The 25,488-nt window shown below is 47.3% G+C and overlaps 1 protein-coding gene across 2 annotated transcripts in view; it reads right to left on the reverse strand.

The window, feature by feature from the left end:
* WDR33 (WD repeat domain 33) overlaps positions 1 to 25,488 on the reverse strand; it is a 935,332-nt gene that overhangs the window by 320,720 nt on the left and 589,124 nt on the right. For both annotated transcript variants that reach the window (XM_069617826.1, XM_069617825.1), the window contains exon 7: positions 12,817 to 12,914. In XM_069617826.1, coding sequence (XP_069473927.1) covers positions 12,817 to 12,914 — 98 coding nt within the window. The remainder of the gene's footprint in view (positions 1 to 12,816; positions 12,915 to 25,488) is intronic.

A 25,488-nucleotide genomic window follows, 5' to 3' on the forward strand; every position in this document is an offset into this window, starting at 1 on the left:
ATTTGTGTTCCTCTGGGAGGGAGTCTCTGCTCAGAGCATCCGCTAGGGAATTGAGCTCCCCTGGAACATGTTGTGATGACAGGAAGATGTTCCGGAGTGCCCATATCCAGATTTTCTGGGCAAGCTTGGACAGATTTGGCGAACGAGTCCCTCCTTGCTTGCTCAGGTAGAACATGGCTGTTGTGCTGTCCGTCCGGATTTGCACTGACAGGTTTAGTAGGTGGGGCTCGAACGCTTGAAGCGCTCTGAATACTGCCAGAAGCTCTAGAAGGTTGATGTGGTTCTTGGCCGCTGAGGGAGACCAGAGACCCTGAGCTGTGTGGTGGAGATGGTGAGCTCCCCACCCCGTCAGACATGCATCGGTAGTGACTACTGCCTGTACTTCGGGATCGTAAAAGGGTTTTCCCTGTGCAAGATTCTCTCTTGTCCACCAGTGAAGGCTTTGTACTAGTGTTGGCGAAACGACCACTAGATCGTCCCACTGACCACTTGCCTGAGACCACTGTTTCGCCAACCATTCCTGCATGGGACGCATGCGCAGGCGCGCGTGGGGGACCAGGTAAATACATGACGCCATCATGCCCAGTAAACACATTGCTTTGCGTACCGTTATTTGGCGACCGGACTGATAATGTGGAATTTGCAGTAGTATATTCTGAATTCTTTCCTCTGAAGGAAAGGTCAACCCCTCTTGAGTATCTAGGATTGCCCATTGGAACTGTTTGGAGGTGCTTGGCAACCGGCTTGACTTTTTCTCGTTGATTGAGAAGCCTAACTCGTGGAGGAGGTCGATAGTCCTTTGAATGTTTGTCCTGCAAATTACCGGGGTTTCTCCCGTTATGAGCCAGTCGTCCAGATAAGGGTACACCGGGATTGCCTCCCTGCGTAGGTGTGCAGCCGCCACCGCCAGTACCTTGGTGAATACCCTTGGTGCTGAAGCTATCCCGAAGGGCAGTACATTGAATTGGTAGTGTCGACTGTCCACCTTGAAGCGCAAGTACCTTCTGTGCGCTGGGAACATGGAAATATGAAAATAAGCATCTTTCATATCCAAGGTTGCCATGTAATCCCCTTTTTTAGGAGGGGGATTACCTCTTGTATCGTAGTCATACGAAACTTTTGGGGCTTGACATACTTGTTGGCAGGCCGTAAGTCCAATACTGGGCGCATTGTCAAATCTTTCTTTGGCACAAGGAAGTAAGTTGAATAAATACCCTTGTTTACCTGGTGTCCCGGGACGAGTTCTATCGCGTCTTTTTCTAGCAGAATGGCGATCTCCTCGAGGAGAATCTTCTGTCGTGGAGGATGGTTCCGGGGACCCTGCAGTAGTTCTATAGAGTACCCTGTGGATACTGTTGACAGCACCCATCTGTCTGATGTGATCCCTTCCCAAGCCTGGGTGAAGTTGGAAATGCGTCCCCCTACTGGGGTTGCGTTAGAAGGGACCCTGAACTGAGCGTCACTGCTTTGGTGGAGGCGTGCCGCCTCCCTTGCTGGGGCTGCCTCTGCCTTTACCACGACCTCTCCTATTACCCCTGCCGTAACCCTGGGTAGACTGTTGGCTGTTGTTCCACTGTGTACCCTGCCCCTGGGAATAGTTAGATCCTCTCTGGGAATTTTGGCCGCGTGGGCGACGAAAATTACTATTCCCTCTCTGGTTAGGGGGTTTATTGGTTAACTGGCCAAGGGATTGGAGTGTCTCGTATTCGTCCTTGGCATTCTTCAGTGCGTCTTCGACCGCCTTACCAAACAGATCTGTTTCCACCGGTTTGTCCAACAATGATGCCTGGGTTTCTGCCTTAAAGCCAGACTGCCGTAACCACGCATGTCTCTTGATAACAGTGCCTTCTGCTATCAATCTGCCTGCGTTGTCCGCGGCGTCAAAGGTTGCTTTCAAAATGCAACCAGACACGGCTCTACCCTCTGCGGAAATCCGAGCTAACTGGCTCTTTAAAGGTTTAGGAGCAGAGGCTATGAGTGCCGCAACTTCTTCCCACTGATGGCAGTTGAAGCTGGCCAACAGGGTGGTGGAGTTTGCAATCCTTGCTTGATAGGCGGACGTTGAGGCTACCTTCCTGCCAAAACCATAGAGTTTTTTGCTCTCCTTGTCGGGAGGAGCTTCCGACAATGACAAGGGTGTTCCAGCCCTCTTACGAGTGTTAGTGACAACTAGGGAGTCTGGCTTCAGATGTCCTCTTATATAGAGAGGGTCAGACTGGGCTGCCCTGAAAAGTTTTTCAACCCTGGGATTGACTGCTCTGGTGAGGTTCGGGTTCACCAGGGACGGGTCTATTCTTCGCTGAATGGACTTAAGGATCGGGATGGTCTGGGCAACAGGCCTCCTTTCTCCCACTAACTCCTCTGCGAATTCCCTCTCCTCCTGGACGCCGTGGGTGTCAATATGGAAATGTTCTGCTGCACGTGCAAGAACCTCGTTTAGGAGGGGTTGGTTATCGACAGGGGAGTCGGTAACCGGGGCTTCGTTTTCTACTGGGGAATCTACTCTGTAGGTTTCAGGGTCTTCCTCTTCTTGGTCCTCATCGTCCCCATAGTATCCCGTCCTGGTTTGTTCTTCTACCATGCCAAAATCTTGGTCTCACCAAAGGAAGCCTCTCCTTGATACAGTGAGTATGGTCTTCAGTATGGTTGTACCTCGAAGGGGTCTGTAGACATCGGCGTTTCAAACCGGGGCTTCTTACTCGGGGGGGATAGGATCATTAGAGCCTGAGGGTGTGGCCCCTTGTGGATCATACGAAAGGAAATGGGCTGAATTTTTATTGTAAAAATCAGCCAAAGAAGGCATCCTTGACATGACCCCATCTATGTCTTCACTGGACCATTTTTTGGAACTGGCAATGACTCTCAGCAAGTCTCAGGGATTTATCTTGAGTAGATTTGCTGGTTTTAGACATATCAGCAGACCTGGTCTTGTCTGACTGTTTAGGGGGAGTGGTGTGTTTCACAGGTGTGGAAGAGTGCAAAGGCTGCTTCTTCTGCTGTTTTCCCCCCTCCCCGCGAGTGGAAAAATGTTTTCCCCGTCCCTTTGTGGCTCCAGAGGTTTTCGACGCCTGGCGTCGAGGATCGGGGGTAGGGTCCCTGTCCTTCGAGCGTGGGACCTCGCTGATTTTGACTGCAGGCTCCGACTCCTGGAGCGCGGCCTGGGCGTGGAAGTCATCTTCGTCCTCCGACGATCAAACTTCTGTTAGCCTAGGGAGCGAGGCACTCTTGGCGAGAGTGGATGATTGCCTGGAGTCATGCGTCTCTTTCTGAGAACTCGACGTTGTCGAGTCTTGGTTGGACTTTGTGTGTTTAGTGTGTGTGTGGTGTGTGAAGCGCTTGTGTCGCCGGGGGTCTTCCCCATAGCCGCCCTGCCGGACGACCTTCGGAGGTCGGGGACTTGCGTTCGGCTGTCTTTTGACGCCGTAATGCCCTCGCCGTTCGAAAGTACGGCGTCGCTGCCGTCGCTGAAGGCGCCCTGCGCTGCCATGGCCGCTTGCCTGGCGTGGTGGGCCCAGCGCTTCGTCGAAAAGTCCTTAAGTGTCTTAGGTTTAAACCTACTACTGCAGTTCGCTTCGGGGTGGTCCCTCGGCAAGCAGAGATTGCACGTGACATGCCTGTCGACCCAAGGGTATTTGCGATTGCACTTGGGGCAGAATTGAAAAGGGGTACCCTCCATACGCACCTTAAGGCAGCGGGCTGTTAAGTGTAGGAAATGTATAAGGTGTATCTATATACCAAGAGTGTAGAGTATGTACAAACCCCCCTCTCCCTACTTGCATGGCCGAGGCCAGAGGCCTTCCAAGCCAGAGGCCTTCCGAGGCCCAAATCCGTCATGCAGCAGCCGATGGTCGATTTTTTCTCCAGCCGACGTCGAGTGTCGAAGTTCGACGTTGGGATGGGGAAGGATGTAAATAGATTAATATTTTAGCAAAATTATGGCTAAGGCCAGGGGACTCCGCAAAATGCTTCCGACCAGTATGGCGGAAAAAAACAATCTGAGGATCCTAGACGCGTGAGGGATCTTGGGTACAGTGGACGTCACACTAGGGATAGTATTACTGGCACGCCCGGTGTAGACGCACATTTTCGAAAAACAAACTAATACTCCGCAGCTTCCACTAGATGTCGCCCTATGCACAGCATTTGATCTAAGCAGATTCCACAAGCCTCAGAAATTAGTAATATTCACTGCGTCACAGACTCTAGGCACACCGAATCTCTGAAGCAACATGTACTGCGGAAAAACAGAACTGAGGCCAACGGGCGGCGCGTGTGCTACTAGTATACCCGATGACGTCACCCTCGACAGAGGCCTTCGAGGGACCATCGACTTGACATCGACGCACGGCACCCTCTGGCGAAATTTACTCTACTCGAAATTGTTTTACTTGACTGAGGACTAGACTGGATTTATTTCTCGTTGAGAATCCCAGACTGAACAGAAGGTCTACGGTCTTCTGGGTGTTCAAAAAGCATGTGTCACAAGGGCCCTATTATGAGCCAGTCGTCGAGGTAAGGGTAAACCGGGACAGATAGTCTGCGCAGATGTGCTGCCACTACTGCCAGGACTGTTGTAAACACCCTTGGTGCTGAAGCGATGCCAAAGGGGAGCACTTTGAATTGGTAATGCCCGTCCTCTATCATGAACCTACCCTCGTTTACCTGAAGAATAGGGATGGCTTCAATGGCGTCCTTGCCCAGCAGCGCTTCCACCTCTTGATTCAGGATCTGCAGGTGGTCCGGTGAGAGGCGCCGTGAGCATGGTGGTCTGAACTGTGGTGGTCAGGTGAATTCCAAGTAGTAACCGTGGTCGACCGTCTTTATAACCCACTGGTCTGAAGTTATCCCCTCCCATGTCGTAAGGAAAGATGTTAAACGCCCCCCGACCGGGGTGACATGGGAGGGGACCTGAATCTGATGGTAATTTCTGACCAGAGGCTGCGGCTCCTCTGGGATTGGGGCTTCTACATCTGCCTTTGCCGCTGACCCCTTGGTGGGTAGTAGGCGGGGCTTCCTGATGTTTGTCCAGAGTTAGTTTCCCGTGCTGTAGTTCTGACTTGCACGGGACTACCCTCGAAAGGACCGACGAGAACCACCTCCGCTTGGGGGGGGGGGTGGGGAGGGGTTTGAGTCATCTGTTGCAGGGACTTAAGAGTCTCATGCTCTTTCTTGACCGTTTCCAAGGCATCGTCGACCCCTTTTTTCCCCGAAGAGATTGGTCTCTTCTATTGGTTTGTTGATAAGAGCAGCTTGTGTTTCAGGCTTGAACCCAGAGTTACATAGCCAAGCGTGCCGCTTGAGTAAAGTGCCCTGGGCCACAGACCTGCCTGCTGGCTCCGCAGTGTCCAGAGTGTTCTTTATTATATTCTGGTTCACCTGCCTGCCCTCGGCCACGATGGTGAGGCGTCTGGACCTGATGGGTTCAGGGACCTCCTGGAGACCTTCCTGTACCAGGTTCCAATGTGCATCTGCATAACTTGCCAACAGTGTGGTGGTATTCGCTATGCGTATGGTGTATGCAGCTGCCCAGGTAACACGCTTACCTAGGGCGTACAACCTCTTGGATTCTTATCCGGAGGTGCCTCCCCTGTAGCAAGAGGTACTCCTGCCCGTTTCCGGGTGGTAGTCATTACCAAGGAGTCAGGGGTGGCGTGGCCTTTAATATATTGGGGGTCCAAAGGAGCTGGTTGAAATAGCTTTTCCATACTTGGGTTCACTGCCCGGTATGAGCTGGCGGCACCAGGGAGGAGGCCAATCTTCTTTTAACCGAATTAAGGAGGGGAAATGGCTTGGCTTGAGGGGGGTTTCTCCTTGAGAATGTCCTCCACAAAGTCTTGTTCGGGTCCCGCCTCGAGTAGTGATCTGAAAGTGATCTGCTGCCTTCCTTAAGAAGGCATTGAAGGCCATTTGGTAGTCTAGAGGCAAAGGTCTGGCGAGCCGGGGTGGATGGAGGAGAATCCAGGCATAGAACAGTGTCCTGATCTTGCGTGGGGAGCGTCCATGGCTCCGTTTCCACTTGTTGGGTTTCCTCCCAGTTGGCCATGGCATCGGCCTGGTCCTCAGTGTGACCCTGCGGGAAGGAAGGGTCTTGTCCATCTGGACGACATCTTTATGATAGCCCGGGACCGAGGGCTGAGAGTCAAGATTTTCTTGGATACGTGAAGCCGATTTTAAAATGGGTTCTCCACGAGATCTTAGGGGAAGGATGTTCAGAAAAAGAGATTTTTTCAAGACGTTCCATGCACCCTTCACATTTCTCACTTGTCCACTTAGAGGAACTAGAAGGGCTTACAGGTGGAAAAACGTCTTCCACCTTTTGGCGTTAAAATTTGTCTCCAAGGATGCTGGAAAGAGACTCCTGACTGTCCTCGTAGGTTTTGCGAGAAGCGGGGCACCATGGCGCATCTTTAGGCTTGTCGCAGCCTGCCCCATGCGTTTCGACGGAGTAGGTACCAGCCCAACTGCCGAAGCAATTCTCGTGATACTGTCTTAAATCTCCACCGAATCGGTGTTATTTAACGGGTCCGAATGTCTATCGGTAGATTTACCGCCTACCACGGAGTTACAGGGCCTAGCGGTAGATTTTTCACCACAAGGCCTAGTAGTAGATTTTGGGCCTACCGGGCCTTTAGGGACAGTCAGAGCATCGATTGCCCGCGCTTCGACGTGTAAACCCGATTTAGGGGTAGCGCCCTTCTTCTTGGAATGCCCAGTCGCAAGCCGCTGCTGCGGATGCAGGGAAGGCTGCTAATCTACCCGATCAGAGGAATCCGCTAAAAATTTCGATGGCCCTGTTGACTTTCACCTTACCTGTCGAAATCGGTGGTAGGATTGTGTGCTTAGTGTGATGTGGTGTTTGTACGCCCCTGTCGCCGGGTGTTGTCCCTGAAGCAAGACTTGAGTCAGGCCTTGAAGGGTCGGGGACGGGCGTGGCAGACCTAGAAGTGTCCGCCTCAAGGTCTATAACCTCCAATACGGATGTTTGGTCATCAGAGGTGCCCCTGTCACTTTTAGCGGTGGAGGGGGGGGGTTACGCCTGCAACATACCGTACGCAGCCCCACCGCTTTACATGACACTCCTTAAGGGTCTTAGGCCGAAGGAGCTTACAAGCCGCACACCACTTTGCGTTGTGATCTAAGAGGAGACAAGTATTACACGTTCTGTGCTAGTCTTTCCACGGGTATCTGCCCCTACACTTAGGGCAGAACCTAAATGGAGTCCTTTCCATAGAGAAAGATCTAAACAAAGATGACCGGACCTAGAGGGCAAAGAGGGGGAAAGAGGAAAGACAAAGATATGGTCACCCCAACCCCACTCTCCCTACTGTGTAGGCCGGCCAGAGGACCCAGCCACGTGGATACCTTAGCCGCCGGATCTTAGGCGCCGAAATCCATCACTGTAGAAACTCCCTGCAGTCTTCGTCGAAGTTCTTTCTTGCCGTCAAAGTGACTTAAGGGGGAAATAACCGACAAAGTCGGTCCAAAGATAAACAATATCTCTTATGTAAGAGCTCCTCTATAGGGCGACCAGTTATCTGGGCAGAAAAAAACAATCTGAGCGACCTCGGCGTGTGAGGGATTTTGCATACACTACACGTCACGATAGTCCGCGTTACAGACACGCCTATGCCGACATCCCCTTTTGGTCCCCGAAAGACCAGATGCAATACTTTGCGGTTACCACTGGATATCAAACCATATGCACAGCATATGATTCTAAGCAGATAAACAAGCATCAGAAACATAAGTATATTTTCAATACTTAGCTGTGTGGCCTATATATTGCTTAACTTCCTGAGTTTAAGACGTACTGCTCAGTCAGACTACCAAGTGAGTGGTTAATCTATTTGTACCTGCCTGGTTCACTAAGTTTGGCTTCCGAGAACACAACTCCAGTAGTGGTTCTGAAAAACCACTCTTAACTGCCATCATTTCACTTGAAGAACCTGTAGTACAAACCTACAGAGAAGTGACACTAAGTGGGCTTGCATATTGACTTTACAATGGAAGAACATTTGTGTTACTGAAAAACTGTTAGGCACGATTGTATGCAGTACCCTTTGGGTGAACTACAATAACCTTGACCTCCTGGCAATATGGACCCAACATTTGGTATAAGTCCGAACTACACAGGCTGGTAGTGTGGCTGGGCAGCCAGGCTTATCTCAAGAGGGGTCAATGTCAGCAGTAATATTGTGACACAGTTTCACAGTAGCAGTTACTCAAATAAACACTTACACTCAAGGTTTCTTGATAAAATAATTACTAATTTATTTCAGTCAGTTGAATAAGCCGCCTTCAGAAGGGAGCCATATATAGAACACTTCTAATACACTTCAAAACACACCGTTTGTCTAAATCTAAATCAGATTATACCCATTGGGGATGGCACACAGACACTTCCTATACCCTCAGGTGACTTAAATAGCTAGGACAATGGACATTGATTTATCACTGGAACATTTAGAGCAATAATGTGTTTGGTGCAAAAGATAGAATAGAGGAATAAAACAAAGGTTAACAAATAATTCATAAACAGGTAAGTACTTTTAAAAACCTTTCAATGTCAAATAAGTTTAACACTTTCCTGGGGGAAAGGATAAAACACAGTCAAAGGTAAAGAGTGGTCTCAGGGAGCCAGGACAGCCAATGTTACTTGCACAATGTCATGGGGAGATGAAGATCATCTTTGCAGGTTGGTAAAAAGTCTTGCACAATGTTTTTATAAATGTTTGTAGAAAATAAAAACACTTTAAGAGCCACAAGCTGGGATACTTGTGAGGGGCAAAGCTTTAGCAAGGTAACCAAGACAGGTCTCAACTGAGAGCAAGTAGGGCCACACAACAAGAGGAGAGTTCTCCTAGACTTTACAGTAGTGGTTAGAAGAAATGGTTCCAGCTGGCGTCTGTTCCTGTACAGCTCTGCAGATCCTGTTGTTCCTAAGCCTCAGTCGTGGAGACAAGAGGGAGGACGTATGGGAACTCTTGCTCTGCAGTGGGATGTCAACAGCAGCAATGGGAAAACTTCAATTCAGCAGTTCTTCTGTGTTTCAGCTCCTCGCGTCCGACAGCAAATAGCAACCATTGCGGTTCTCGGATACCACTTCAGACTTTCCCTGCTTCTGGTGTCCAGCACTCTGTTGAGGTGGCCCAGGATTGGTCAGTCCTGCATCAGGGAAGTCTGGAGGATCTTCCTAACGCTCGGGTACGACTTAAAATCAACACACACAATCTGGTGTTCCGCTCCCTGGCACTTCGGTTCCAGCAGTGACATTACAGCCAGCTCCGAGAGGATATCCAGACGGGCTTACTTTGGAGTGGATTGGTCCCACCAACTCAAAAGGGAAAAGTCGTCCTTGCAGGGCTTCTCTAGTCGAGGTGAATTCGGAACTTCAGCACAGCAGCAGGGCTTCCCCGGGCCAACCAACTGTCCAGGAGTTGCAGCAGGCATCTCTTCCAAGTTCTTCTTCGGATTCCTTCGTCCAGTGGTCGACTGCCTTCCAAGCCAAAAAGCCTAGCCTTTTATGCAGGTTTCTTCCATTCATTCCAGCCTACCTGTCAATCTCACATCAGGGTGGCTGTCCTTGCTGGACAGCCAGCCAATCACCTTTGGGTGCATTCCAGTAACCAAGGGGATTAAGCACATGGAGTTTCGGGCATCTCCCTCACTTTGACACTGCCAGAAATAAGGGAGCCAGAGGAGGGCTTCACTTGTGAATCCCGCAAAAGACACAACGAACAAAGGGGCCAAACCTAGTTTGGCGCGCAGAGTAAATCTCAAGGAGGACCTTTCCAGCAAGAAATGGCGAAAAAAGAAGACGGGGGCCATTTTGACGAAATGGGCACCCATGGGTGCTACACTGCGGCTGCGAACGCAGTCCATGGTAAAATCACACAACAGTAGTAAAAAGTATTCCACTGCCACCAGCCATTAATTGTAGAAAGGGTAACACAAATGTTACATGAACAACTAGACAAAGGGGATACTAAGTAACCGCTCCAGCACCCTATGGTATGGGTCTAGAACGTTACAAAATGCAAGTAAAGTCAATTTCACTTTACTGCTCTTGGAAACAGTAGTTTCACCAAGAGAATGTATTTAAACCTTTGGGAAATCTAAGAGACTTCCTTGTGCCACTGCACTGAAGGTGCTCCGTGTCACAATGTAAAAGATGATGCCTATGGAGTTTGTCAGACTCCAAAGTTAAAAGAAACAGGATCTAAATCACAATAAAAATACATGGAGTGAGAAAAGAGCTCAATCTCTCCAGGTTAGAAATTAAAAGCCCTGAAGTCCAGCGAAAGAGCTCGGGGTCTCTAAGGTTGAAGGGAATTAGCACATTTTTGAGTATTCTCCCAAACAAACTCCAATAGCCAAGTGACTCATCACTTAACAGGGACTTTGATTGAGCTCTTGTTCAGTGCTAGGGAAGGACTACTGTCATTTTGCTGGGCTTGTGGTCAGGGACGTCTCTATTGGGGGGCCAAACAGGGCACGTGCCCTGGGCCCCCATCCTGGTGGCACTGTAGGGGGCCCCCACAGATCCTAGTGTGTGAGAATCACACGTGCCAGCCTGTCTGCAGCAGGAGGCACAGGCACACCGCTCCCCCTCCGCAGTTGTGACTTTAATTTAAAGTTGAATCAAAACTCAAAGGCCAAGAGGTAAGCAACAACATAGTGCTCTCCTCTCCGGGGTATTCCCACTGCTCCAGTATTGGTGGATCTCTTTCTGTGGAACATATTCAGGTTGTTTGGTCTTCCCGCTGTCCTGATCTCTGATCGTGGTCCACAATTTACCTCCTGGTGTTGGAGGGCTATCTCTACTGCAATGGGTATCGACGGTAGATACTCCAGTGCCCATCATCCCCAAACTGACGGCCAAACAGAGAGAGTGAATGATACAATGGAACAGTAGTTGCGTTGTCTTACCTTCCAGCAACCGAAATCGTGGCCGGCTTACTGATTTCAGAGTTGACAAGTGAAGTCACGCGAATGCCAGTCTTCCACTTCGCTTGGATCATAAATCATTGTTGCAGGCCATGGCTGTGCCTGGGAGGGACCAGCAATAGCAATACAACAAGAAACTGTTACAGCCAATTAAAACTACCATTCTGTTGTTACTATTCAGTATTTGATACATTCTGTATAGTGACAAAGGAAGTGCAGTTTTCATTGGTTGCAGTGAAATGACATGGTGACGTTTTGTTGCCACAGGAGGCAGCGCGGCGCCACCTTCATTTCACGAGTTACTGTGAAGGTGTCTTGGCGTGGCGTCGGTCTTGAGACAGAGCCTGCTGCACTGCGTGGTGCGTGCAGCGTAGTTGCTGCCTGGGTCCCTGCCAGTGTGCCACTGCCAGTGTCACTCCTACTACTAAGTGGCAGCAGTGTGCACTGGCTGCCCCCCCAACCCCTGAGGCCCCGACAGGAGACAAGAACTGAAGGCTGTCTGAGCGACTTGCCGAAACGTCAAGGGACGCAACACCCACAGGATTGGAACTGTCGCTCTGCACTTTCCAGTACAGTTACAGTTGATCTATATCTAGACATACACAGCTGACTAGGTCACCCTTTGCCTGGCTCTGTTTTGAACATTTGATGCTCTAAAATCACCAATAGTAAAAAGAAAGTAATACCAACATAAACCTGAAAATGCAAATGTATGTGTGTTAGGCATTGAAGTGCCCTCTACTATACTGCTCGTTTTTCTATGTGAAGAAGGTGCACTCTAATTGGTGATGGTACCAAAATATTTATTGTACCTGTATACACTGTCAGGTGTAGTATTTTATTTTATTATTCCACTATGATATGTACTGAATAATTCTTTTTCACTTTCCACAATAAGAGTTGTATAAGAATTTAATAAGAATGCAAAACCCTTGTCATGAACAATGTAATGAATTGAGTAAGAATTGCATCAGTAACATTGGCTAAAATATTAAAAAGCTATGTGAACTTGTTAATTGCTGTTGCTTCTCAGTCACCTAACTGACTTCAAGTTAGCACATAGTCTTTTTCTGCAACAATATAAAGCATGTTAAAGTAGGTACTCTTGATGAAAGAGAGAGACTGACAGGACGCCACCTTTGTTTCAAAAATTACTTCTTGGTCCTGTCTCCGTGAGTTTGGTCAATCCACGTGGAAACCATCGCAGGTCCACTCTAGGTTGATCTTTTTGAACCCTGCATCACTGGTGGTAATGAAAAATCCTAACAATGGCCTATGCGCAGCATATGAATCTAAAATAGATTCCAGGTTGCACAAAAAAGTTTAAATGTAACCAAAATCAACCCTTGTGGAAGTATAGTTTGAATACAAATGTTTAATGTGCAAGCAACGATTTAAATGTGTAAATTTAAGATCACCAACATCTTAAAAATGTGTATGGGTGAAACAGCAAACGGTATTAAAAGCGTGCCTGCATGTGCATTTAGTGATATATGCAGTGTCTGCAGTTATACAAAATACTAGAAATTGGCTTACAGGCAGATAATATACAACTTCAAAAAACAAACACTGTCGTTGCGCCCATTTAGAAAGTGGAGTGTATACAAATTGCAAGGAGGGCCCTTCCCAATTAAAACTAAGAACAGATTTGATATGATATTTCCTAGAAATTATACTGTTTAATTACATTAGCCGTCATGAATTACTATGTCAAAATACATTTCAAGAGGCAAAGAAACATTTCTTTTCCTTGCCTAAACATAGCTCTCAGGAAATCAAAAGAACAACAGCTTGAGTACTCGTCAAATTCCATAAACACCAATATCGTAAGCTCCCCTCACAAACAGTTCACAACATTTGCACACATACCTCGAAGAATCCGCTCCTCGTGGCAGCGCATAAAGTCCCAGATCCTAACAGTGCCGTCATCGGAGCATGTTGCAAACTTATTATCCGTGGGTGAGAAACTGTTAAAGACAAAGGAGAAAAGTTACCTTTCTAACTCTCATAAATCACTGGTTTGAGAAACAGTGCAACAAAAACGCTAATTACGCAAGGATACACTTTCGTGAAAGGTCCCCAGATGGAAAGCATACAGTTTGTTTCTTTAGGATTGGAATGCCACCTGTACACTTAACTAGCCCAAACTACAAAACAGCACAAGGAGGCCCGACTTTTGGTACATGAACAGTTTGCTATACATAGAACCCTAAATACATAGGCAGAAGTTTTGGACTATAGCTTGCACAAATGTACATACGGCAGCAGTCGTATAAACTACACTGGTGTGTGACGAACGGCTCAAAGTGATTAAAATTCTCAAGGTAGACTGACATGTGAATCCAACTCAGTACTTGACCGGGCCCAGTCTGGTTTCAGACCCTTCCGAGGATCTGGGATGACAAATAAAATGGCAGAATCAGTAGGCTGTGGTGCACTTATCCTCCTTGACCTTTCAGCTGCCTTTGTCCGAGATGGAGTGGTCGATGGGGTCAGACTCCACTATCTAGGCATCAGGGATTCCGCCCTAAGATGGATCTCTTCCTTCCTCCCCAACCGCTCACAAGTCATGCTCCTCCCTCTATTCTTGCCCCCTCCCCTGCCTGTTAGGCAGAGTTTGTATGCAGTACCCTTTGGGACCACTACACACTAAACTATGACTACAGGTGTAAGCAAAACAAACCTTTGGTATAAGTCTGCACTACACAGTTTTTGGTAGCGGAGCCGAGCAGCAAGGCTTATCTCAAGAGGGAATGTGAACTGTAAGGATGTTACAGAGGTCTACAATCACAGGTGTTCAAATAAACTCTTCTAAGCAAGGTTTCTTGGTTAAACATTAATTTATTCAACAGTCAGTTTTAAAACATTCACTAGGAGGCAGTTAAACATACACAAATATACTTCAGTACGTTACTCGTTAAGTCTGAGGCAGACTACTTTGAAATAGGAGCAAAATGGCATTCTAAATACTCTGAAGGAGGAGCAAAGAGTAGGTTCAGAACATAAAAGGATTACAATTATTCTTAGACAGTGCAAATACTTTGGCCTAGCCTATTGAATTGACTATTCTGGCGAACTCAAAGTCAATGGGCTTAATGTCTTGGATAGGATAAAACGGTTCTGGTAAGTAAACTGTAAGTTCTCAGAAGTAGTTTGTAAAAAGAATATGTTGGGTCACAAGCTGATTAGGCCTGCTAGTTGTGAAAGTTTCAAGCACTTTCACTGCGAGAGGTAAGTACTCCGTCTCTTTTCAGAGTACCTTACAAATGAAGAAAAAGATGCAGCTGAAGACTTTTGTTCCTGGCAGTTCCTGCAGATCTCGTTACTGAGCCTCAGTCGTGGGGACAAGAGGGAGGACATCGGGGGACTCCTGCACTGCACTACTGGGACTGGTCAAAACGCTGGCACTTGACAAATCTTCAATTCTGGTAGCTGCTGTAAAGCACACAAACTGGTGTCCCTATCCCAGGTTATTCGGTTTCCTGTAGCACTCTGGGGAAAATACAACCAGCTCCGAGAATGGTTTCCAGGTGGCTTAGTGTCGAGTTGATTGGTCCCACCAACTCAAAGGGATAAGTCGTCCTTGCAGGGTTTCTCAATCGAGATGAATTTAGCGATTCGGACCAGCAGCAGGGCTTCACCGGGCAAACCAATGGTGCAGAAGTTGCAGCAGCCGTCCTCGTCAAGCTTGTCCTCGGTTCTTTCGCTCCAGTGGTCGACTCAGCCTTCCAAGCCAAGAGACTCGCCTTTTATTCAGTTCTCTCCTATTCATTCCAAGCTAACTATCACTCACCCAGCAGGGTGGCTGTCCTTGCCGGACAGTCAGCCAGCTCATCATACCAGAGTGCATTCGGGTCTCCTAGTTGACTAAGCACAGGGAGTTTCGGGCCCCTCCCCCACTTCCTGCCCACCCCAGACACTCTGGCGCCAGAGGCGGTCTTCATTTCTGAAGCCCCGCAAAGGCGAATGAACAAAGGAACCAAACCTGGTTTGGCGCACAGACCAAAACTCTAGAAGGACCTTTCCACAAAGAAATGGTAAAAAAAAAAGAAGACCGGGACCTGTTTAAACAAAGGGGGCTCAGACACCATCTTGAAAAACATGGCTCCGGTGATTTAACACTACCGGAGTTCGCTGTGGGGAAAAATCATGGTAGTTTGTTGTAAAACCACTGCCACCAGTCATTTGGAGAGGATAGGGTACCATTTGACTGCTACATGAGTATCTAGACATAGGGGATACTAGGTAACCCCTCCAGTACTCTATTGTAAGATGGGGTGTGCTGGGTCTAAGAATTTGAAAAGACTAGTAAAGTCAATTTCACTTTACTTTCTCTGGGAAACAGTAGTTTATCCCAGAGAAGGTATTTAAACCTTGGGAACGTCTGAAAAGGTTTCTGTGTGTCACTGCACTGAGGGTGCTTTGTGACACATGAAGCTGCCTAAGGAGTTGTCTAAAACTCCATAACCAAAGAAAACACAAGAGTAAAACACATTTAAAAACATATGAGTGGGGAAAAAGGGTCACACTCTCCAGGTAAAAAAATCAAGTACTCAAAATCCAGCAAAGTTGCCAGAGGTCTCTACGGGCAAGGGAATTGGCACCCTCGTCAATCTTTACCCAAGCCCCCTCCCATCTGCTCTCATGACCCAATCTACTACAACTACACAGATGAGCCTCAGATAATTTTCAAGATTCCCAAGACCACGGCCTCCTCCCATCCGGACCTCACCTCCTGCCGCCGATATCTACAACTGAATGACAACTAACCACCGCCTTAATCCTGGTAAAACCAAAATCATGATCTGCGGTAAAACCTCACTCTTACGCAGACCCACCTCCAGGCCACCCTCCTCATGGCATCCAACTCAGTAAAAAGCCTGGGATGCACTCTGGACTTGGATCGAACACTCACCAAAAAACTGTATCCAGAACTTGTCATTACCACCTCCACATCCTCAGACGAATCTTCCCTCCTCTCCTACCCTCATCGAGACTCAGCAATCTTGGCCATCATCCTCTCCCACTTAACTACGCCAAAACCCTCTATAGGGGAGCTCCCGGCCATCAGCTCAGAAAGCCCCAGCAGATCCAAAACTTTGCAGCCAGACTCCTCGTTGTCCCCTCACCCAGAGAACGCATCACTCATGCCCTTAGAGTGCTTCACTGGCGTCCTGTCAGCTGACTAGCGACCTTCAAGACCATGTGGATTACCACCCAGTGCCCTCCACAAGAGATGCCCTGCATTCCTCCACTACAAGCTTACATTGTACCAACCCATCAGAAAACGTAAACCTGGATCCGCACTCCTTCTGACCCCTCCCCCTCCCTTCAACTCCAGAGTTGGAGGATGCTCCTGCTCGGTCCAAGCTCCCACCCACTGCCATTCAGCATCCGGCGCAGAGATGACTAGCTCTCCTTCAGGAAGGCCTTCCAAACCTGGTTATTCCCTTCAGCAACATGACAATGGTTCCCCATTTCACGCTTACTTTCATGACACTTCGGCCCCGACACTCTCGGTGCCTCCCCAATATATTCTTCAGAGCAAGGTAAAGTATACTTTCAGAGCAAACCAGACGATCGGATCACGCCGCTTCATCAAAAGCAAAGCTCCATCTGAGGCTCAAGGTACGTATTTATGGACCACTTCGGTGGACACCAGCCGCATCACAGCTGCCCGACCGCACTCACTCCCATACACCAAACTAAAACACAAAGCACAACATCTCTGCCATTAGAACCTAGGCACATCCTGCAACAAAAGATTTGGTCTAGCTGGACCAATAACAAGTCTACCATACTTCTGCACTCTACTGGCCAGCTCACAGCACCCATCCACATGCTTGACCATCATGGGTAGCTTCCTGGGGCTCGGCCATCCCAACCAAATCCCTAATTTGACTAAATGGACACATTCTAAAATGTTCCCATACCTTGGACTTCGGCCCCCCGAGTGCGTCCCCACCCACCCCCGCAAGCACATGGAGGCCATACTAATAGGATAAGGGCACTACATAAATGACAAACTACTACAGAGGCCAACAAGCGATTGGGGCTGCACAAACAGACAATGATGCCACTTACAGGCTTCCATTTTTGAACCTATGTCTCTAGGGTGGAGACACTATAACAGTCAACATGCATTTGTCGACCAGAAAGGCGTACATGGTACCAGTCTTATCACTGGATTACAAGTGGATATGGCTCTAGGACAAACCGTGATGCACAACACCTAGGACAACTTAACACATTTATGTATGTGGATTCTAGGACATGCAATGGTTTTGTTGGGGCTTATTGAAGGTCTCCGGGATACCAAACAGAGAAAGGAAAAGGCAATAGACCAACCCGGGCCCCTTCTCGGCCTTGCACCCTAAGCTGCAAAGGTATTAGTCACGACCACCAATAAGGGGAAATGCTGACAAAATCTTTTCTCATGGGACAGTGACCGATGCAGTTCACTCCTGTTCTCTCCAAAGTTTGCAGCGGTCCAGGGTAGAGGCTGCCTTATATAAGTGGCTACAAGGAAAGCTCATGAAAGAAGCTATAGCACTAAGAAAACATCTCAGGGATACAACTGCTTCGACAGATGATAAATGGTGTATAACATCACAACGGGCTGACAGATGAAACTGACACATTGTTATGGGGCTGTAGGCAAAGGCTGGACCATTTGAACACATCTAATAAGGTTCTTCTGCATAGAAAGGTCGTTAGGGGAAAGATATTTCCCACTGAAGAACATGGCACAAGAGGTGTGACTTCAGGCTAGGCACGACAGAGGTGTGCTACAAAACGCATGCATAAGTGGTTTAAGAAACACATTTCCACCAAATAAATGGTTTCATACATTGTGTTCATCTTAAAACGCTTTGCTATTTAACTGCCAAGGATTGTAAATGCAAGTTTTTCATCTCTTTTACATCCTTCAAGTACACAATTTTATAGTTCAAGTTTACAATATAGACACTGAAAGGACTACATTTCAATGAACATTTTACAGCCATTCACAAAGTTTCAATAATCGTGGACCTATTAAAAAATACTCCTGATGTTGGGTAGAAAACACATTCAGACGCCAAAGTCTTGTGGACCAAACTCAACATTGCAGCCTTACTGGAAAGTCCATCATATCCGCTAGCTGCGTTACCCCCTGTGTCATTGCCAACACACTGCTCTTCACCATCCTGCTGCCGTCGCAATTTCCCATCCCCTTTTCTTACAACATGGTGCAGCATCTTTGAGGAATCAACACCCTTCATCTTTTCTGCTCCGTGTTTCATGAAGAAACCCCTGCATGGTTACTGTATCACTCGGATACTGAGGCCTGGTGCCACATCAAAACCCAGTGAGTTTGTTGGTGGCGAAGGAGGGTTGGATTTCATTTTGGGCTGAGTGAGAAGAGTTTGCAGCTTGAGGTAGACAGCAAGGCAAACCTCTGGGCGAAGACGGCAGGGATTCTAGAACCAGCCCGGACAATGCCTGGCAAACCTTTCTGCTCTGCCCAAGACAGAACCTGGCCTGACTGGCAGAATTCCCAGTAGGCCACTGAGCACAGCACCCGAGCATGGTAGAGTGAGCTTTGAGGCATCTCAGCCTGCCAACCAGCATGCTAAGCAAGGCAAAATGAGTGACTGCAGATCAAAATTTGAACTAGCCCTTTCTCTGAGCAAAGGATCTTGCCTCCCATAACGATTAGCTGTAGCTTATGGTAGTTGAGTGGAGTTTACAGACTGCCGCTTCCCCCTCATCTGCCAACTCGCAGATGCTTATTGTGTTAAATATGGGAAACTATATATTGAGAGGGAGAGCAGAGTAGGGGTGGGGGGGTGAGATATGGATTGACAGGGGCAGTGTGAGCTAGCGAAAAGGGTCTGTTTGCAAGAATACTTGAAGCTTAGTTGCAGAATACAGATAGGTACATACATCAAAGAAACATAACATTTACAATTTGGTTGGGTATTCACAATACATAATGGATACATTGATAGGGCAAACGGGAGCAGGTATATATATATATATATATGCAGGTTATGCAGAGATCAGAGGTTCAATTGATATTGTCGTTGGTTCGCAATCAGGTCAGCAGATTTCACCTAAAACTGGAGTATGGTTGTTCAATTCTGATGTAAGTAGGCAACACATTACAGTAGAGAGCAGCTTTGACAGGGAAGCTTGTTCCACCTGCTTTGGACAGTCTGAATCTAGGAGTTTCTAGGCAGAGGTGGTTGGTGGCTCTGGTCTGGTAGGTAGGGATTTTTCTGGTCAGTCTGGCAGGGAGATAAGGGGGAGCAGCGTTGTTGAGACATTTGAAGGAGAGGGATGCCATTTTGAGTAGTATCCCGTCGCTAATGTTTAACCAGTGCTGGTCTCTTCTATGGTTGGAGATATGTTCACATCGGGGTATATCCAAGGCTGCTCTCAGAGCATTATTTTGTAATATTTGAATTGTATTGATGATACTTTTGTTAGCGCCGGCATATAGAGCATTGCAATAGTCTAGTTTAGACATTATTAATGCATTGGCAAGTGTAATGCAGCTAGATTTGGATAGGAAGGGTCTACAGGCCCTAATTAATTTACAAGTATCAGCTGTAGCTGAGGCCATGAAGCCAACTTATTTTTTTAGTGAAAGTGTGGAATCCAGGTAGAAACCTAGTGTTTTCACCTGAGTGACTACTTTATGTTGCAGTCGATGGTAAAAGTGGTATAGTTGGGGCTTAGTTTTTTTAGGTTAGAGTCAGAACCCAGGATCAGAATTTCGGTTTTGTCATCATTCAGGCAGAGTCCATGTGAGGCCATCCATGCCTGAATGATGAGGTATATCCTATTTACCAGAGCTGTATCTTCTACAAAGTTGCCCAATAGAGGAATGAGGATCTGAGTGTCGTCAGCATAGTTAGTATAAGTTTGAATTTGGAGGTAGGCTACTCTGTCAATTTTAAGGAGGGAATGGACGGGTCAAGTGTCTTTTTAAGAAGTGGTAATACCCACGATTCTTTGAGGTTTGTCGGGATGGTACTTGAGTTAAAGGAGGCATTAATTAGCTTGGATATGAAAGGTGCTAGCTCTCTGGCTGCATCCTTAATGATTTGAGCTCGGCAACTGTCACCCTGGCAATTGGAGGGTTTCAAGGAGTGTATGACCTTTTCAGTGTCCAATATGGAAATGTTATTGAATCTGAAGGGTGAGTTTGGTATTGAGGTGGTGATGGGAGGGGTGGGGTGCATCTCAGTGGAGCGCTGGGAGCTTTTTTTGGCAGATATTTTCACCTGCAGTGTGGTTATTTTGTTAGATAGATAAGGCGTTTTGGATGCTGGTGCACCATGGTTTATCTTTCGGGCTGTTGTCTGTGGGAGGAATAGGGTTCTCCATTTCACGAAGGATGGTGAAAAGCTCCTTAGTGTTGTGGTTAGCTTTGGAGATTATTTCATTGTATGCATTTCTTTTGGTGAGGATAATTTATTTTTTATACATGTTGGCAAAATTTGTTAGGGTAGATTTATTTTCCGCTGTAAGGGTGCGTCGCCAGATGGCTTGAAGTTTCCTTTTTTGGAGTCTTCATGCTTTGAGCTGGGGAGTAAACCACGTGTTCAGATGATATTTTTGTTTGCTTTTGCGGAGTTTGGTGGGCGCAATGTTGTCAAGGGCTTTAGTCATGGTGTCATTGAATGTGGCTATTAGAGATTTGGGATTGGAATAGTTTGTGAAAGAGGAGAGGGAGGGTAAGAGGAGTGGGAGTAATTCTTCTGCAGTAATGTCTTTTTTGCTTCTAGTGGGGAGCAGTGGTGCCATTTCAATATTTTTCTTTTTTGATGGCTCTACGGCAGTCCGGAAGTTGATTAAGTAATGGTCTCTCCAAGGTTGAGGGGTTATTTTGGTGATGGTGATTGCGCAATTTAGGTTAGTTACCCAGTCTAAAGTACGTCCTTTTATATGTGTGTAAGGGAAGAGACTGTTTGGATCAGGCCAAGATCCGTCAAGATAGTTTCAATTGATTGGGCATGTTTATCCCTGGGGTCTTTGAATCCCAAATTGAAGTCGCCTAGCAGTAGGAGCTGTGAGGAGGCTGAATAGGTCTTCTTCGAAAGAGCCAATTGGACCTGGGGGTTGGTATACTAGAAAAATGGTTAGCGTACTGTTGTCCGAGATCGGGAGTTTGGCTGCGAGTAGGTCACAGGATTTGAATTCGGAGTGAGTGCTCAGCCTTAATGCAAGTTTAGTTTTGGCTATGATGGCCAGGCCACCCCCTCTGGTGTTAGGCCTGTCCACTAAGTATTTGGTATCCATCTGGTATGGCTAACATGAGGGCTGGGCCCACTGCGTCATGAAGCCAGGATTCGGTCACAGCAAAGATGTCTAGATCCTGTGGTATGTGCTATAAGGGATCTGGCATTGATGATAGCTCCTTTAATAGTTGTTGCCTTGTGTAGAGGGCAGTCTGTTTGGGTGGGTTAATTTTGGCATGAGTTTTATGTGCAGTTTCTACAGGTGTTGTAGGTAGATGGGAGCGAGAGATTCTAGTGTTTTGCCGTCTATCGGAGTCTTGGAGGCTGAGGCTGCTAGCCTTAGGGTCGTAGATTTGGGGCAATCTCGCTCTCAGTCTTGCGTTTCTTTCCTGCGGAGTGCAGGGTAGGAGTGTGGTGCAGGTCATTGTTATGAAGGTGCCGAGGAGTATATGTTTCATAAATATTAGTTGTGCCTTTGTAGTGGGCATGGTATAGTTTGGCAATAAAGGTGATTGAGCCCCCAGTGGTTGTAAAGCCAGAACAGGCAGGCAGTATCTGGTGGCAGTGCTACGCGGCTATGCTAGTATACAAGGCAGTTTAACTCTGTACAGTGATCCGCGTGGGTAGATGGGATAGGTTCAATTAGTATCACTGGTCTATGCAGGCAGCAGGAGATAGGTTCAGTGCCGATGCAGTGACTGTAGATGCTAACAAGTGGCAAGTTTAACAAAGAGCAAACAACAGTATAGGATTGTTGAGCATGCAGGCAGTTCTGATAGGATACCATATGAACTTGCTTGAGTAGGCAGACAGTTTAAGGTAGGAGGACAATAAATGCTGACTAGAAAAGCATGTTCAGTTAGTGCTGGTTATGATAATTTCAGTCTATGCACGTTTGGCTTATGATCATGCACTAGTACACATGCAGTGTTGGAGGGCAGCTATAGTATTCATATGTCACACAACGCGGTAAAATAGAAAGCAATGGAGGCAGTATTCATCGCATTGATTGGTAACTAGTGGCAGCAGTATAGTAGGTAGTGGTGACACCAAGTAAGCAAGATCATATAAAAGGTTTGAGCTAGTAGAACCTTGAATTGGGTGAGAAGGCATGGAGAACTACGTGATCCATGTCTATGTAGGCTATTAGACGTTAGCGATAGTAACAATCATATCAGTCATATCAAATGCAGGCACAGGCAATTTGACATGCTCGTGTAGCGGTTAGTGCAAGTTCACACTCGTTGACACTAGGCTATGAAAACAGTGGGATGGGCGATTACCATGTAACGTAGCACATATAGTATAATACAGTTACACAGTACCTGGAAGCTGGGGAAAGCTACTTCTATGTATCAAAATGTCAGTTGAATATGAGTAACATTACATGCATGAGGAGTAGCAGAAAGTAGGTTAACCAGCAATATAAGGGTACTATGGTCAGACTTTGTTGGTCAGGCACATTGGGAGTCTTGACGTCTAGGTCTCAGGCTATATGCAAAATCAGGTGAAGAACAGTGTTCGAGGTGCTGTGGGTGGTACGCCAGTAATACTGGGTGACTTCAAGAGGGTATGGGAGTCTCAGGCAGTTATAGAGCACACAGGATCAGATCGGCAATGAAAAGCAGGCGTATTGTGAGGGCAGCGACAAGCGTGCTTCAGCGGGGGCAATGTACTTACAGTTGGTGCAAACTGCTAGACGTTCCGTTGAATGGGAGAGCAGGGTGGCCTATGCCAACGCACATCGGCGAACAGAGGGCAAACAGGGCCCTAGATGGCCTTCAGTGCGCTGGCTCTTCCACCTGCTGGCGGATCTGGGCAAATTTTCAAAGGGTTGCTTAGCTACCATAGGGTAGCCAGCCTTGTAGCGCCGCATCGCGCCCAACATTTTGTTTCTGAAATGAATTTCGGCGCGGATGCAGGCGCAGGACCGGGCTGCCAAGGGTGAAAATGGGCAGGTATGGGTCAAAACTCACCAAATGAGTGGGTTGAGCACCAGGGGCAGCTGGGTCAGAAGGAGAGGGGCATCTGGAGTGCAGGATAACTCGATCACGTTGTTTTGCCTTGTACAGCCTACTCCTCCGCTCCACTGACTAAAAATCTCCCCTCTACGACCTACTTACTACCTTCCACTGCACAAACCCGCCAGAGATGGCCAACACAGGCCTAGTGTCAAGAGATTATATTTACACACAAGTCTATTTAATACTTTGCACAATAGACTGACACATAGGTATACTTTATTACTTTCAAAATGCCATTTCTTAGTTGGAAGTTTCTGAACGCGCACAATTGCTACAGGAGTTCGACAGGTCTACCGTATTATCGGTAACGCGCCCCCACAAACTAATATGGTAGTTGAATTTAGTCAGTTTACACAAAGTGAATTTTGGGAAGGAAAACAGTTGGATAGAGTTATCCTAGCAGAGCTTCAGGTTCTAGAGGCAGTGTCCCTGCACAGCAGGTCATTTAAAAACAGAACCCTAGGTAAAAGGCAGTTCGCACAGGCTTAAAGTCTTGAAAAGCAGCAAGTCAAAAGCTCCTGTGGATACTTTCTAGTCTTTAGGAAAGAAGATACAATAAGGCTTAACCAAGGTTGGAGACCCTGTTAAAGGACTCGCTAAAGGGGCACGTGCAGCAGCTTGAGTCAGAGGTAAGAAGGGGATGCCCATGACATCTCTACGCGCACACCAACGACTTTCTGGAATAAGTTACGCATTACCACAGTAGCTTAGGTTTGAAGAAAACGATTGTGGAGGATGCTCCACAATGTTGCAGCTCTGCACCAGACCTCTGTATTCTTTGGTCTGACGAAAGGCAGGACAATGGACGGGATCTCAACAGTCTTGAGGGAGGACCTATGGCACGACTCAATTTCTCTGGTCATTCTGCCTGCTCAATCTTCTTCGGGTCCAGCAGTCCACACTCTGATGAGGGGGTCTGGACGAGTTGGATTAGGTCTATGGAGTATCCTTGAGGGCTCAACAAAGGCTTGACATAATCAGCCTTTCCACGATGATGCAATCGAAATGGGCAGCAGGTCTCCTGGTATTGGGGTTCCGTAGCTCTGAAACTCGCAGAACCTCATGAGATGGCTCCAATCAAAGTTAGTATAGGGACTGGTTGTTCCCACCACTCATAGGGAAGGAGTCCTCTTTGGAGTTCCTGATGTAGAGAAAACGGGGCCAGGACAGTAGTGGTCACTTCACAGTGTTGCAAAGGGTCTGCAGGTGTCTGGTCGTCTTTGGTTAATTCACCTTTGATTGGTCGACTTGCTTTCCATTCCAGGAGCCTCGCCTTTTACCAAGTTCCAGCACTCAATCCTCTGCAATCTTCGTCAGCAGTTTACAGAAAGGGGCACATGGCTGTATAATCAGGACGGCCAGACTCCAAGTGGTAGATGGTCCCATTCAGGCACTCTGGCAGATAAAGATCAGGGGGTGGAAAACTCCTCCCCATTTCCTACCTGCCTAGAGACACTGCAGGCTAGGCGGGGTCACCTAAGCGTTCACGCCAAAGGCAAAAACACAGACCTACACCTCCCAGAATGGTAGAAGGGCTGTCAAAGAAAATCCATGCTAGTAATGGCAAAAAATGAAGACTGGCCCAAAGTTAGTACTTGGGTGCCCCTATTTTGCACTATCGAGACTATGGACACAGCCTGCGATAGACAAATCAGACACTAGTAGGCAGGAAACGTCCCCTGCCACACGTCTTAACTAGGATATTGTTTATGTAACTAAATTCACAGGAGCAGAGAGAAGGGGAATACTGGGTATCCCTTTGACACTCCAGATAAGGCGGTGTGTGCCAATCTCTCAGACTATAATATTTTAGGAGAGATATTGTATCTCTCTATCCTTCAGAACTATAGTTACTCTAGGATAAAGAAAATCATTTCAAAAGAGGACCCTAAGGGTTCCCAGTAAAACTGCCCATAAGGAGCTGTGTGCTGTAATAGTAAAACACAGATGCCTTTATTAGTTATGGAGGTAAATGGACTACATTGACAGATAAAATACAAAGAATAGAGTTCCAAAAGAGATGGTCCATAATGAAATCGTCGAAAAAGGCTCCACTCATTCAGGCTTTCAGAAAAAGGTCGGAAGTCCAGCAAAAAGTGCTAGTGGTCTCAACTAGGAGACGGGATGAAGCACAACAATGATCAATCTCCCCAACATTGCCCTAAATACAAGGGTGTGGTCAGGATGAGACACCAATGTAGGCACAGGATATACATCAACTGAATGAGGACCAGGGACAGCCATGTTGGGTGGAGAATACAAAATAAAATGGCCTTGTACATGAACAG

The sequence above is a fragment of the Ambystoma mexicanum genome, chromosome 10 (genome assembly GCF_040938575.1).
Source record: "Ambystoma mexicanum isolate Mex_15411 chromosome 10, UKY_AmexF1_1, whole genome shotgun sequence".
In the NCBI taxonomy this organism is placed as follows: domain Eukaryota; kingdom Metazoa; phylum Chordata; class Amphibia; order Caudata; family Ambystomatidae; genus Ambystoma; species Ambystoma mexicanum.